The sequence below is a fragment of the Falco punctatus genome (assembly GCF_963210335.1).
Source record: "Falco punctatus genome assembly, chromosome: 1".
In the NCBI taxonomy this organism is placed as follows: domain Eukaryota; kingdom Metazoa; phylum Chordata; class Aves; order Falconiformes; family Falconidae; genus Falco; species Falco punctatus.
Window position 1 is genome coordinate 98,413,149 of NC_137580.1, and position 14,047 is coordinate 98,427,195.

At 45.2% G+C, this 14,047-nt stretch overlaps 1 protein-coding gene across 3 annotated transcripts in view; it reads right to left on the bottom strand.

Moving 5' to 3' along the window:
• ZNRF3 (zinc and ring finger 3) overlaps positions 1–14,047 on the bottom strand; it is a 101,103-nt gene that overhangs the window by 7,968 nt on the left and 79,088 nt on the right. For 2 of the 3 annotated variants that reach the window (XM_080405718.1, XM_080405720.1), the window contains 6 exons: positions 11,432–11,506; positions 7,936–8,067; positions 6,878–6,988; positions 5,493–5,660; positions 3,465–3,567; positions 904–2,652 (listed from right to left, as the gene is read on the bottom strand). In XM_080405718.1, the coding sequence (XP_080261844.1) occupies positions 904–2,652; positions 3,465–3,567; positions 5,493–5,660; positions 6,878–6,988; positions 7,936–8,067; positions 11,432–11,506 (2,338 nt within the window). The remainder of the gene's footprint in view (positions 1–903; positions 2,653–3,464; positions 3,568–5,492; positions 5,661–6,877; positions 6,989–7,935; positions 8,068–11,431; positions 11,507–14,047) is intronic. The other variant, XM_080405719.1, reaches the window with a different exon arrangement.

The window sequence follows — 14,047 nt, forward strand, 5'->3', positions numbered from 1 at the left end:
CCCGGCACCGCATGGAGCCAGCACCGCATGGAGCCAGCACCGCATGGAGCCCAGCACCGCATGGAGCCAGTGCCCTCACGGCCACGCACCCTGGGCAAGAGGCGAGGGGCTCGGGCTGGAACACGCCATGCTCTGGTGGGATACAAGGAACATCCTTCCACCGCGCGGGCAGCCAGCGGGGAGCGGGGGCCCAGTGAGGAACGCGCTGTGTCCCTGGGGCCGGAGAAACCTGGTCGGCAAACGGCGCAATGGGGGCTGATCCCGGAGGTGGCCCTGCCTCGTGCAGGGGGCTGGGCGGGATGGTGGCCTGAGGTCCCTTCCAACACAGGGTATCCTGTGATTCCGTGAACACCCTCAAAACCAGCCCTCGAAAGGCAGGTAAGGAACATCCCCTTCGTTCCACAAGTGGCTCTTTTTGCCCCTTGTGTATGTCCACAGCTAAGACTTTCCCACATATTCTTCTACAGTAATTCCAAGCTTTTCACTCTTTTTTTTTTTTTTTTTTTTTTTTGTCCTTCAGCTTGTCTGTCCCCTCCCAGCACTGTGGCCTTGTCTACTTCAGCATCTCACCACAACTGCCATGACTGGCATGGTGTTCCCAGCTGTGGGAGCTCCAACAGGGGCCTGGTACTAGCAGTCACTTTTCCCCCCTCCCCACAAAGGACGAGTATGAAAGCTCTTACAGGGTTAAATAGCAAACGAACACCTTCTGTTCCTCTAGCTAGGACCAAATGAGCACAGGTTACGAGAGAGTAACACTTTTGGGCAAAGCATGAGTCAATAACCTGCTCTTACACAAAGGATGGCAGCAACCTTTATGGCTGCAGGTAACGAGGAAGCTGGAAGCCTTTCATATGCTATGACAGAGTGGTAGCGAGTAATCAAAAAAAGCACAGAAATTACCTGTGGCCTTTGTGGTTGTCATCAGCTTCTGGGCGTTCAGAGGGGGACTGGGAAAGAGCATTCCCACTTCCTCCTCCTGAGAGGAGTAGTTCTGCCGCAGGAATGATGTTGCCTCGTAGCACACCTCCCTCTCGTCCTGTACCTCTCCCATCCCTTGGCAGTGCAGGTAAGTATCCAGCTCAGGTGTTCCATCCCAGGAACTACAGCCCCCCGTGTGGGTCCCTTGGCACTCTGTAGGTAGGATCATCTCACAGTCTCTGTCTTCAGGAATTATGGGAATGCGTTGACCCAGATCACATACACCCTTACAGCAGCTTGGCAAGGTGTCATCGGGAAGCGTGTACTGCACATTCACTGCATAGTCTTCTGTATAGCAGCCACCACCTCCACTGCCACTGTTGCTACTACAGGCTACCTGCTTCTCTTCATAGAAGCAGCAGGGCAACCCCTCATATTTTACCCCATCTGTCCTATGCAAGTGGTCTGAGTTAATACTGTACAAGCCCGGGGTGTTCCCTGACTGTGGTTCTATTCCTGGGCCACACGTCCCCCACAGCGGAGAGCCAAGGAAGAGTGCACTACAGTCAGCCGTCCCACTGCTAGGCTCCAGGGCAGAGTGCTGGAGTTCAAAGCAGCATGCACATGCTTGCTCCAGAAGTGGCCCTGCTATCTCTGGATTCTTCCAGTTCCTTTTAACATCCAATGCAGCACCAGGAGTGGCCTCATGTCCTCCCTCTGAGGTAGTGCCATTTGGATCCCTGTGCTCTAGTGAGGAATTACTGCTATAGTTCATATCCATGCTGCAGTTAGACAGTTGGTCCCCTGAGGAAGAAGCTGGCACAGGCCGGCAGTCAGCACCCACCAGGCCGTGACCATGAGCTGGAAGCTCATCCTGGTGAGGGCCCTCCAAGAGAACAATTGCACCCCTGTTTGCACCACCAACCTCACCCACTCGGCAAGGGCTCTTACTGCGGTAAACGTACGGGTCATAGTCACTGCTCAGAGAGCTGCGAAAGGTGGAGCAGCTCCCATAAACGCCTTGGTTGCTGACCTCAGTGCAGTCAACCATGGAGTCGCTAGAGGAGCAGTGGCACTGACCAGAACTGCTGCTGCTGCTGTCACTCCCAGGGCAGTCAGCCAAATATCCACTGCACACTGAACGGTGACCGTGATAGCAGCTAAAGCTGGAGGTACTGCCACTCTCCAAGCGGGATGAGGGCACTACATGTACCACGGGAGGGAAAAGCATGCTGCTACCAGGCTGAAAGGCACGGGAAGGACCCTTTGAGGAAATGCCAGCTGGAAGCTGTCCATCTTGCTCAGGGTAACTAAGGCCTTGGAAGTAGTAGTGCTGATACATGGTCTCATATTGGGAAAAGCACGCTGCTTTGGAAAAGTTGCGTCCACTAAACTTGGGTCTTCGGAAGTTGTGAGCTGGAGAGTAAGCCCTGTGTTCCAGGCTACAGTGATGCGTGTTTAAAGCATGGTCCAAATGAATAGGCTGGTAACTTCGGATATAGGCTGGGGACGGCGCTTGGTAGAGGCTCTGTTCACCGTGTCGCTCAACCGTGAGTACTGTGATAGGGTTTCCGTGAGGGTCCATGCTTGTCCGAGTGGGATACGCTGTTATCTGGTTTGCTCTGTGCACCCGGCCTGGGTAATGGACAGGCAGAATCACCCTCTGCTGCCGGCTGCGTGCTGGGTTGATGGATTCCAGACAGACTGGGCCTGCATTTCCCTTCTTCTGTTCTGAATAAGAGAAATAAGAGTGGAGAAGTAGAAGTAGGGGGCAATAAAAAGGAATATACTTTATGCAAGACAGAAGGATATTTTGTTCTGAATTTCATTATATTACACATACAACAGAGTTAAACAAAAAAAAAAAAAAACAAAAAAACCAACCACAAAACCAGATAACTTTTTACACAGAAGGAATAATAACAAAACAAAGAAGATAAGTCAAGAGCATCTGCCTGGAAGCCTTTGAAACATTCAATTGTATTTGCTTAAAAAGAAGTGATGTCAGATACTGTTCTCATATATGCAAAACTTTCTCCTTACACAGGATTCCTGATCTTGCACGTTAAGAGCAAGGCTGGCAGTCACTGCTCGAGTTTTCACTTTACACATTTATATAAATGGGTATTAATAGAAAACTTGTTTCAAGACGGAGAAATGGAAGGGGGAGAGGGCAAATAAGGGAAACCACATTCCAAGTTACAACACCATGGAAAAATAAAAACCATCGTCTTTTCTTTATAATTACCAAGACAAAACATACCCATCCATTTTATCTACCTGTCCTCCCTGCATTCAGAGGCTGACCAACACTCTGCTGGGCATCGCACCCGGAACAAGCAAAAACCTAGTATGTGACCTGTTATTCCAGGGCATGCAGTCATTTCCAAAGAACTTAATCCCAACTGTATTTCTAGGGTTGCATTACAATAAAGACTATGAGCTCTACGGAGACTTACAAACAGGCACAATTTCTGTTTCATCTTGTAAACTGTTAAATCCAAAATGGACGATACAACAGACATCCGTACTGCAGCACTTACCTATGATATTATGGCGGCAGTGAGGGCAGGTATGATGCTGCAGTAGCCAAGGATCCACACATTTCTTGTGAAAGCGGTGAGTGCAGGGAATGACACGCAGTTCCTACAGGAACAGATGAAGGAACATGAAAAAGTACTCCTTCCTAACGAGTGAATTTTTCACAGCTTATTCCTAGTTTTTTCAACCTAGCTACTAAACAAATCAATTCTTAGTCTCAAAGTGGTAAGAAAGAAAAAAATGCCCTCTGTTCCAACACAGCCAAAAGTGCAACAGCTAGTGAGCAGCTGTCACTAACAGAATAGTCTGCAGGCACGTTAGAACTCCATGTAGGTATACTACATTTCTTTAGGACACCTTTTCCTGCGTGTCCCTGTGACCTAACACCTTGAAGGAGCCAATCATTAAAATTTTCCTTAATAAATTAAATTAAATTAAAAAACAATAGCGTCCATTTAAAGATACATCTTGCCTACAACTATTACCAATGGAAAACATTCAGGGAAAAGAAAAACAACAGAGGGTATACAATACTTTTTCCCTGGCCCAGCACTCTCATCCTTCAGCTATTATCTGTTTATAGGATATCCTGAGCCTGCTGGATATCTACCGGTATCAGAAACCTGCACCAGATCTTTCTTCCAAGTACTGCTCAATTCTCCCCATGAGCTCAGGTTTTGAATTTGTATCATGCTTCAGCAAGAAGTTCCACAGGACTACTACCTGCTGGGGGGCGAACCACCACACTTTGATTCAGACCGGGGCCTAGCAGTTTCATTTAATTGCATCCAACCTTGTACTGGAAAAAAATTAACTTCTGATTCCTGTTCATGCTCTCCATTCCCACTTTTGTACTCCTTCCACCCACAGGTAATCTAGAACTAAACAGTCCTAGCCCACTCAGTCAATTTTTTGTACAGAAACCATTCCAAATCATCGATTACTTTGTGACTGCCCGTTTCTGAAGCACCTTCATTTCCAACGTATCTTTTGTGAAATGAGATCAAAGTGCACACAGTACTCAATGTGAGAGCATGACTGAACTTAGACTGTGACATAATTATGTTTCCTGCTCGGTTCTTTTCCCCATCTCATATCTGATTTGCCTTTTGGACTGCCACAAAGCACTGATCTGCTTTCAGAGCTAAAACAGCTTCAAGATTTGCTCCTGAGCAGTAATGCTCACCCCACAACCCACCACTAATGCACGTGAAGCTCTTCCCTACATATATCACTTCATGCTGAAGTTCATGCATCAATTCCCTGTCTTCTGTACAGCCCTTCTGAAGTTCTTTTCTGCCTTCATCCTTGGTACTCTGAATAATTTCCCATCAGCTAACTCCATTAAACTTCTATTTCTAGCACTATTTGTAACTTGCAGCACTCAACTACTGAAGCTAGTATTTTATATGGCCTTAAAAATTAAGAATCTTTTATGAATAATTTCAAAATAAAATGTCTTCAAATAGGAAGTTTAAAGCTGTTGATTATTGACTGCCTCTATTCTAAGGAGCCTATTTTCTATCCCATCCTTTTGCTGCTTCCTCTGCATAGAACTGTGTCACAGAAGGCAAGCACTGACATAAACACAGCAACGGTGAGGAGTCAAAACATGGTTCCTCAGCCTTCTGGCATCTCCTCCCTCTCTTCCTCTGGTTTCCCAGCAGTGCTGTGTACCTGACATTTTAAAGACAAGGTGCCATCAAAGCTTGATTAACAAAACACAAAATGTATCCTTTATGTCCAACAAACAGAGCTTGCGCATCACCTTGGGATTTGTTAAAAATACCCAAAGAACTAAATGGTGAGGCGACCCTGACTTCTTTATGAGTTCTTCCTCAGACGAGCAACTTGATGGAGGTAGCAACTTGCAGAATGCAGCTGAGGCTGTGTTGGCTACTCAACGCAATCAGTCTGGCAAGCGGCACAGCCCCTGTACACAATGGGTCCAAGAGCCAGCCACGTACCACAGTGCTAAAATAAACCAGCGACATTCTCAGCCCGTGTTGAAGAAACCATTTATGCTTTACCTCCCCATCAATGTACTTCTCCAAGCAGATGGCACAGTCAGAAGTGGAGCTGCTACTGAGTGTGTCCAGCGCTCCACAGCTACCTTCCCGGAGTCCCTTACTCTTGGACTTAAACTTCCTGGTCTCCATTTTCTCCAGTGCTTGCACTGCAAGCCTGTTCATGGAATTCTACAACAGAAGACGAAGAAAAAAAAAAAAAAAAGAAAAAAAGGCAATGCTGCAGCATATGGGACTACAGTGTAGTAGCAGAGAAACACCCCCATGTTCAAATTAATGTACCTTACCAAATCACATCAGGCCCAGACTAATGTACAGTTTCATAAATTAAGCACTGAAAAGGCTGATTAGAATTTAGATCAGAAGCCTCCTGAACAGAATGTACACCACACACAGCAGTGAGAATGGTAAGCTACTTTGAATTGAAACAAGGTGAAGGTGCTGACAATTGGGATACACCACAACTGCTCAGTTGATGGGCAGCAACAATTCAAGGCAATATGCAAGACTTGGCCGTGAACTTTTTTTGAACTGTCAGTATTGACTGTAATGCCCCATTATGCTGTTACCACCGTATTACCAGAAGCAATACTTAAAGAGAGGGATTAAAATGAAATGTTACTAAATGAGCTGTACCATTTCCCCTCCCCTCAAATTTATTTACTATAGAAGCTTAGGAAGGCAGTGGGTTGTTTACATTGTACTGCAGAATTTATCATCCCCCTTTTTAACACTGCTGCTGGCCCATAACATCTTTGGATTCCTACTCAGTACGTCCAAAGCATCTTCAGTGCTTTGCGTTCCTTTTACTTGCACACACTGGACTGAACTACAAACTTCAGAGTCCATTAGCTTCCATATGCTTTCCCTTTCACATTTGTCAGGACAAACTCAAAGTTATCTCACCTAGGATTTCTTCTAACCAAACTTTTTACTTGGCAAACCTCTCCCATTAAAAATCAATGGATGTTATTCTATTGAAAGGAGTTGCAATTTATTTTCAGTCCAGACATTCTCCCCACAGCACAGCACAGCAACAAGAGCTTGGACTTCTTCAGAGGTACATCAGTGCTACTGATAACCAACCCCTGAATAACCAGAAACGTTCTTCCTTCCCAATGGCTAAATGGACTGCAATGAAATGAAAGAAGCAAAAATGCTCTTTCATTTTGGGATTTAACTGAATGAACATCACAGGTCAATGCAGATCTCCACTGAAGACATTTCCAAATTTTTCCAGAGGCCTACAGCCATGGATAAAGCCCTTTTCACAAAGATGGCTATTCTAAGTCAGTGTCCAGCATTTCCAAAACTAGTTAGCAACTTCTAGGACAAAGTAAGAGAAACTAACTTTCCGCACTCACTGAATACTGCATTACTGCTCTTACCTGACTACGTCGTTGTTTCAGTTTGATCTTGACAAGAAGAATGAGGCAAACAAGAGACACAACCACAAAGAAAGCCAGGAAAATTCCCATATCAAAGTACTCGGTGGGTTGCTTAAAAATTAAAACAAAAATATTATTTTTTCTTTCTTTAGATCATACCCAAATCTATTGTTCCTTTCTCTGTTCTACTTTCTCAGTGGTCATTGTCAAATGTAGACAGTCACAATGGCAAAAGTACACACTGTTCTGTTGGTCAAATGGAATTCTATAAGACACAGCCTGGGTTTTGTATGTCACTGCAAGTGGATGAAATACATAGAATGCCTGTCACGAGATCTCATATTTACAGTATCTCTGAACTGATCCCACAAAACCCAGTTTTTTTAACTGAGTGAATCACACTAACAAAAACTTTCATTATTTATTTGGGGTTTTTTTTGCTTGTATACTTAAGTGACTGAAAATCAACATTTGAATTTTCAGTGAACGGCTCACTTCTCAAACACATTTCTTAAGAGAAGTAGTCCATAAAAATACAACAAAACCAAAGTGGTAACTGGGACATGATTGATCTCCAGCTTTGTTCTTCTTCTGTAAACTATGTGTAAAAAGCACTAAAAAAAAACTCTGGAAAAAATATTTTCTATTACAATTACAAATATCAGATATCAAATAATTAATCCATGTTTAAAATACTACACAGAATTGTTAATTAACACAGGGCAGACTACCTTACAAATCTGAACTACCAGATGTACAAAATAATTAAGTTATTTAATTAAGAAGGAAAACATCTATTACATAAAATGTTTAGCCATTTATATATTCAAAAGAATCCTTCTGAAAGACAGCAGATGCCACATTGTGGATTCTATACTTACATCAAGTGTAGCTGCTTGTCCACAGTGCAGTTGCTCAATTTATTTAGGTCAACAGAATTTCACACGTATTAATGCACATGAGGAGCATCAAAACATCTTCACACTCAGTGCAGTTAGCAACCACCGCATGAAGTAACAGCAGTGTAAGATCTAGATAAAGTTTCTTAAAAGTCTCACCCGTGGGGGGCGATGCTGAATCCTGGCTCGTGCCACTTTCTGCTTGTTAACTATGTTCATTAGCTTGACAGCATCAGCACCCTTCACATACACCACTGGTCTCTTCAGAGGGTCCTCTGAGCCCTGGTTCAGCTGGAATAAAAGAATAATCTACTCAAAAGGCATGTTTCAGTAAAACACCTCTCTTCTGGACAATGGAGAGAAAAGGAATATAAATGTGGAATTGATTCAAGCGCCAACTGTTCTCTTCTAGCACAGACCTTCACTTAAGTATTCCACAGAGTTAAACCCAAACTAAACTTCTGACTTAAGCTGCTTTTTTTCCAACTGACTAAAACTAAGATTAAGGATAAACAAATGTTATTTCTGAACAGCAGCTTTAACTTAACTGCATTATGTGCCAGTGTATGTATTAATACTGTAGCAAGTTAAACCTCATAATGAAGAATACAAGTCTGCACATTCCCAAAAAATTGGCCTTGCAAAATTTTCTGAACCTTTTGTTATTTTAGCTTTGGAGATATACTATTCACATACAAATTCCATCTCTATTTTCTGTAATTTCTGCAGTTTAACTCAGCAAACTCATTCAAACAGTTACTTGGGTTCTAGCAACCACTAGAGCTACTCATTACAGGATGGAGGCCTCAAAGAGTAAGGCATGAGTAGATAGCTTAGTTCACCCTGAAACTTCCTTCCAGGTCCAGCTATGTTTTTTTGGAAGGCCAAATCACAGAACTAGAAAATAATGTGGGCAGGAAGGCACCTCATGAGTCCAACCTCCTGGTCAAGGCAGGATCAACTATGGTATCAGACCAGGTATTATCCAGTTGAAAGCCTTCACGCGTAGAGACTGCGTAACTTCTGTGGCCAACAAAAGCAGAAAAAACAATCTACTGAACTACATACCAGAGAAGTGAGTAACAAGACAAGCAAATTGTTTTGTTACAAAATGGCACCAACATGATAAATTCATATAGCTTATTCTGACCCACAAAAAAAATCCCAGTATAAAGGCTGGTTGGTATAAAACCAGCAAGGCACTGACAAGCAGATGGAAGTGGTACCCTTGGAATGAGACGACAGGAGTGTGAGCAAATTGAACAAGAGTAGCGTATGGCAGAGATACCACATCTACATTGTTGGTATCTTACCTGTTATTTCTGGCTAAACCACGTACGGATCACTAACAGACTGGCCTACCATCCTTTTTACAAAGTATTCTACTCAATCTGTCCAGACAATGGTGACAGATTTCACTGAGACTTTAAAACAGATTCTTCCTAGTATCTGACTGGACTTCTGAGAACACTGACCAAACTATTTTTAAGACAGACATCTTTTGAAGAGCTAAAAACTAGCACTTGAATCCAAACCAGGGATCCCATGTGTCTAGAAGGCTTGCTGGCCTAAGGCCAAATCCAATCACTGTCCAAATGATCCCAGACACACACTTTCTCTAAAGCTTTCTTGTCCAAGAAAGAATTCACCTGATTCCTCAGTAGCTTTTGCACACTGCTAACCATGATGCTCTGAGTGCTATTACTCCTCTTCAAACTATGTAAAAGTAAAACTAAGAAACAAATTAGACTTCACAGAGCATTTCTAAAGATCAAAACTTCATTCTTAGTCTATAGCAGAAGACACTCAGACCAATGGGAATAAAACCCACAAAATCTGTACATAAAGCCCTTTCATTTGGTAGCACTTCTGCTACCAAACTGACTGAGGACAATTCTCCTGGTGAGGCCTGCTTCCTATTTCTGTTCATAGACTGGCAGGAAGGATCATCTTTCGTAATGCTCTACTCCTCCTTTTCAAAGCACTCTCCCTTAGTTGTTCTAACAGAGAGTTGTTTGTTGTTTGATAACACGTGTACCTGGGAAAGCTTCCTAAACAGCTCCCCTCTGTCTTAGGATACTTCCATTTGGATCAAAGATACTCCATACCAACTCATGCCATTTTTTTGTCCGTTGTCAACCTATCTGCCATTGTTTTCCACAATTCCATTGTGAGTGCCAAAACAGTATTTATTTTAAAGACAAATTAACTAGCATCCCCTCAACCTCAAGGGCTCTGAAGACTTCAGCTGAGAATCAAAATGCATGAAACACAAGTATCCAGAGCAGCATGAGAAGGGAGCCAATCAAGTAATCCAAGTTTAGAATGTGAAAGCTAGGTCTAGTTATTCCTCTCCTGTTTGTGTTTGCATAGGCTGCTGCTCTGTCCTCTAAAGAGCCGACTTTGAAAGCTACTGCACTAAGCCTCTAACCTACTTCCATGTTATTGGTACACCCAAAATATTCAATCATTCGCTAGACTAGTTTCCCAGCTATTGAGGACAGCTGCACCCAGTTGATTATCAAGAATCAAGAAGGAAAACTGTTGCTGGTAGAGGGAAGAGAGCAAGGGGCAGTAGCTCAGCTTTGCAAGTTCAGAGCAGTGTGGCTGAAAGTAACTGGAAGTTGTAATACAGAGAAAAAATTTGGAAAAGACAGATTACATCTTCGTGCACACAATTTTTCTGTGCATAAAAGCAGAAAAAATATCCCTGAGAACATTTGCAAGATCAAGGCTGTAGCCTTGATGCACATGCAGAGCGCGGTTCTCAAGGCATCCATTGCACAGGGTCTGCATTCCTTTGTCCAACAGATGCTCATTTCAGAATTAAAGCCAGCTTTTAAATGTAAACACTGATGGTCTCTCTTTTCCCCAAGAAATTCAGGCTGCACTTTAAAAGCATTCAGCTTCACTTGCTTCTGCTGTAGCAGAAGCGCACTTTTGTTTCAAGACAGAACAAACCTAAACCAAATGCAGACTATTTTTGTGCTTGTTATGTTTCTTCTCTCTCCTCAGATAACTCAGAATGGAAGGATCTTGTCAAAGCATTTCAGAGATACTACCTCACCCACTTCAAATGAAAGATGGAAATTGTACCAAGACCCCCAAAAAAGAAAAAAAGCTGCTTGTCCACAAAATATGTAGGCCAGAAATCAGCAGCTGTAAACAAGAAATAAATGTTTATAAATTTTGTAAGAAACCTGTTCAGAACCAGATTTGAAAGCCATTTTGCAACCTCAAAAATAGCTGCTGCTCAACAACACTATCGATCACAGGCTGGGTAAGGTCAAACACCCTTTGTTTTGTACACAGACCTGGGCAAAGAAAACCTCCTAGACTAGATACTGAGCCACAAAAAGTTTGCCTCCATCCTTTCTCAAACCCTCAGTCCCTGACCTGGATTCTGGATTCTAGCAAAAGCTAGAAGAATGTAAGTCCCCAGCCTCTTCTCTTTCTACCACATTCTCAACACCTCCATTGATTGCTGCCTGCCAGGAGATGAGCAAGAAAACCACAGCACCATGTTACCGTGGGTCAGTAGCTGCATATCTTAAGGCAGGTGTGCTCTGAGACCTGTATACTCTCAGGCCTTGCCTCAGCAACCCTAAAAGAACCCAACAGAAGCTGTAGTACAACTAGGCTCCCTTCTTCGTACCTGATCAATGGCATCTGGGTTTTCAGAAACATCAAAGATGACCGCTGTGGCTCCTCGCTGTACTGCTCGTTTTGCCTGCAATAAGAAAGACAGCATCCTCAGTCCTACCCCAAAAGGTGACTTCTTATCTCAAAAATGACTCCCTCTCCCCATCTCCAGATAGAAAACTTAACATTTTGCATTTCTGTGTAGTTAAAATAGAGTAATTACAAATACAGGAGCTCCTGAACCGGCATGGAATGTAGTTAAACTTCACTGTCCTCTCTGTCCCTTCCTTCTCAAACTCCTCCTTCAACAAGCTTTTAAGGAAATTCAAATGTGATTTTGATCTCTAAAGACTTTAAACATAAGAATTTTTAAAAATTAAATTATGGGGTTTTTTCTCCATGTTACTTGGAAGTGCCATTAAAGAAGCCATCAAGAGCCATTCTCCCCGTGATTTGGGGTGGAGAGACAAGCTCGCTAGTGTAGAAAATAAGGGTGGACCAGGTTCGTGACACTTTTTCAGTGGCATTCTCATAGTCATTTCAAACTAGCATAGCAGTCCTCGCAAAAAGTGCCTCCGAGTATTGTTCGTTCTGACCATTAGAGGTCAGAACTGCTGCACACACCGCCTCTTGTGCAGATAAGACCAGACCTATTTAAGAGCATGGCTTTTCATCAAATAAGCAGTCCTAACCTGGGCTACCAACAGCACAGAGGAGATATTGGAACATACTCAAATCCTCTGGGCCAGAGGAAACAGTATTTTAACCACTGAGGCCAAGAAAGGCTAAGAAATTTTTAAGTTTCTGTCACTGTGCCTCTCTCTGTACATTCTGTTCAAATGTTGCTCCACAGAGCAAACATCCCCAGTAACTTTTCAAAGCTGTTACTGCCTTTGTTGGGTGCAGAATGCAAATAACTATTTCTCCAAGCAATGACAGGTATCACCATCACAGTACTAAACACGAAGTCACTGCCTCTTCATAGAGACTGGCAGAGCCCAAACTTCAATTGAGATATAGAAGAAAGATACGAAAGTGATAAATCATGAAACGTCACTCAATGTTTTCCAAGAATGTCAGCCAGTACAGAGATGTTAGTTTGAACTCCTACAGGTCACTTTCTTTGCTTTATTACTTTGTTTTCACTGTAAATCAACCAAGCCCATCAGACAGCACACAAGGGAAACCAACTCCCAAATGGGGTCTCTTTCTCAGCCCAGCAGGTATTTGTCCCCTTTGAAGTCAGCACACCTGGCTAATCGCTAATAGCTCTTGGGGAGGAAAAGTTAAAAGGAATCTGCTACACATTCTCCATTGTAGTGGCCCCAAGGTGAAAGCTCATCCAGGTTTCCCTAGGAGGCACCTTTCACAGACATGAAGCGCTTGTGGAACTGTTCAGGCCGTTCAGATTGCTCCTTTCAGGACGGTCAGTCAACAAGCAAAGCACTTTGATCTCTGAAGGGGATTTCTAAAGTGATTTTACAGGTTGGTTCAGGAGGAAACCCTTAATTTTGTGAACACACTGAGCAGGATACAGCGCAGCAATTCATTAAGTTTCCACCAGCCCTGTTGTAATCTGCATTCCTGACTTTGTACTGCAAAATCAAGATGTTAAAGAGATGAGAAGAACCAACTGACTTCAAACATGGTGCTGGAGAAGGCAGCAGCAAATGGGGTGAAGCGTCTGCCCCCTCCCCCGTCCAGCTGGCCTGCTGAGCTGTGTAACCCCGGCCAAGGGCGGCCGCAGCCCGTGCCAGGCCCCAGGCGTGGGCAGCCCCCCCGCGGCCCTCCGCACCCCGCCGGCCGGCACAGAGGGGGTCAGGGGCGACAGGGGGCACAAGCGCTGGGCTCTGCGCGGCCCGGCGCAGCCCCCCGCGCAGGCCCTGCCCGACACGGCCGCCCCGTCCCCGGAAGTGACGCGAGGCCCGGCCGCGGGGCGGCTCGGCGGGGCCGCGGTGCTAGGCCGCGGTTCGAGGCCCGGCTCCGAGGGGAGCAGCGGCGCGGCCCCTGGCCGTGAGGCGCTGCGGAGCCCGCCCCGCGGAGGCCCCGGGTGCTGAAGGCCCCGGGTGCTGGAGGCCCCGGGTGGCACAAGGGGGCCGGGGGGCAGGGAGGCAGGTGCTGCGGAGCCGCTCCAGCGCTGCCGGGGCTCCGGCTCCGCGGCTTGGCGTCAGCCAGGCTGACCTTCCAGGTTTCGCTGGCAGGAGATCAGAGAGCAGCCGCTAGCACACCACAGCCCGCCGCTCCCCTTCCTCCTCCCTCCTCCCCGAGCTCCTTCCTAAAACCACGGCGCTGCCGAGCAGCGAGCGAGTGCGAGCGGGCCCCTGAGCGCCGCCGCCCCCCCGCCGCCCTCGGCCCAAGATGGCAGCCGAGCCCCGCACCCGGCCCGGCCCGGCCGCCTAATTCACACCAAAACCCCTTGGGAAATAACCCTGCCCGCTGCTCGGGCCAGCTCGGAATAACAGCGGTGCAAGTCCCGCTTCAGCTCATGCCCATCTATAACAAGCATGTGACTGCTCCGTTTTGGCCTATCCAGCATTTACAGACTGCCCCGAAACCATTTTTTCAAGCAGAGTGGCCGCAACCTAGATCAAAAATAAGGGCACACATTGGATGAGGAGGAAAAAAACCC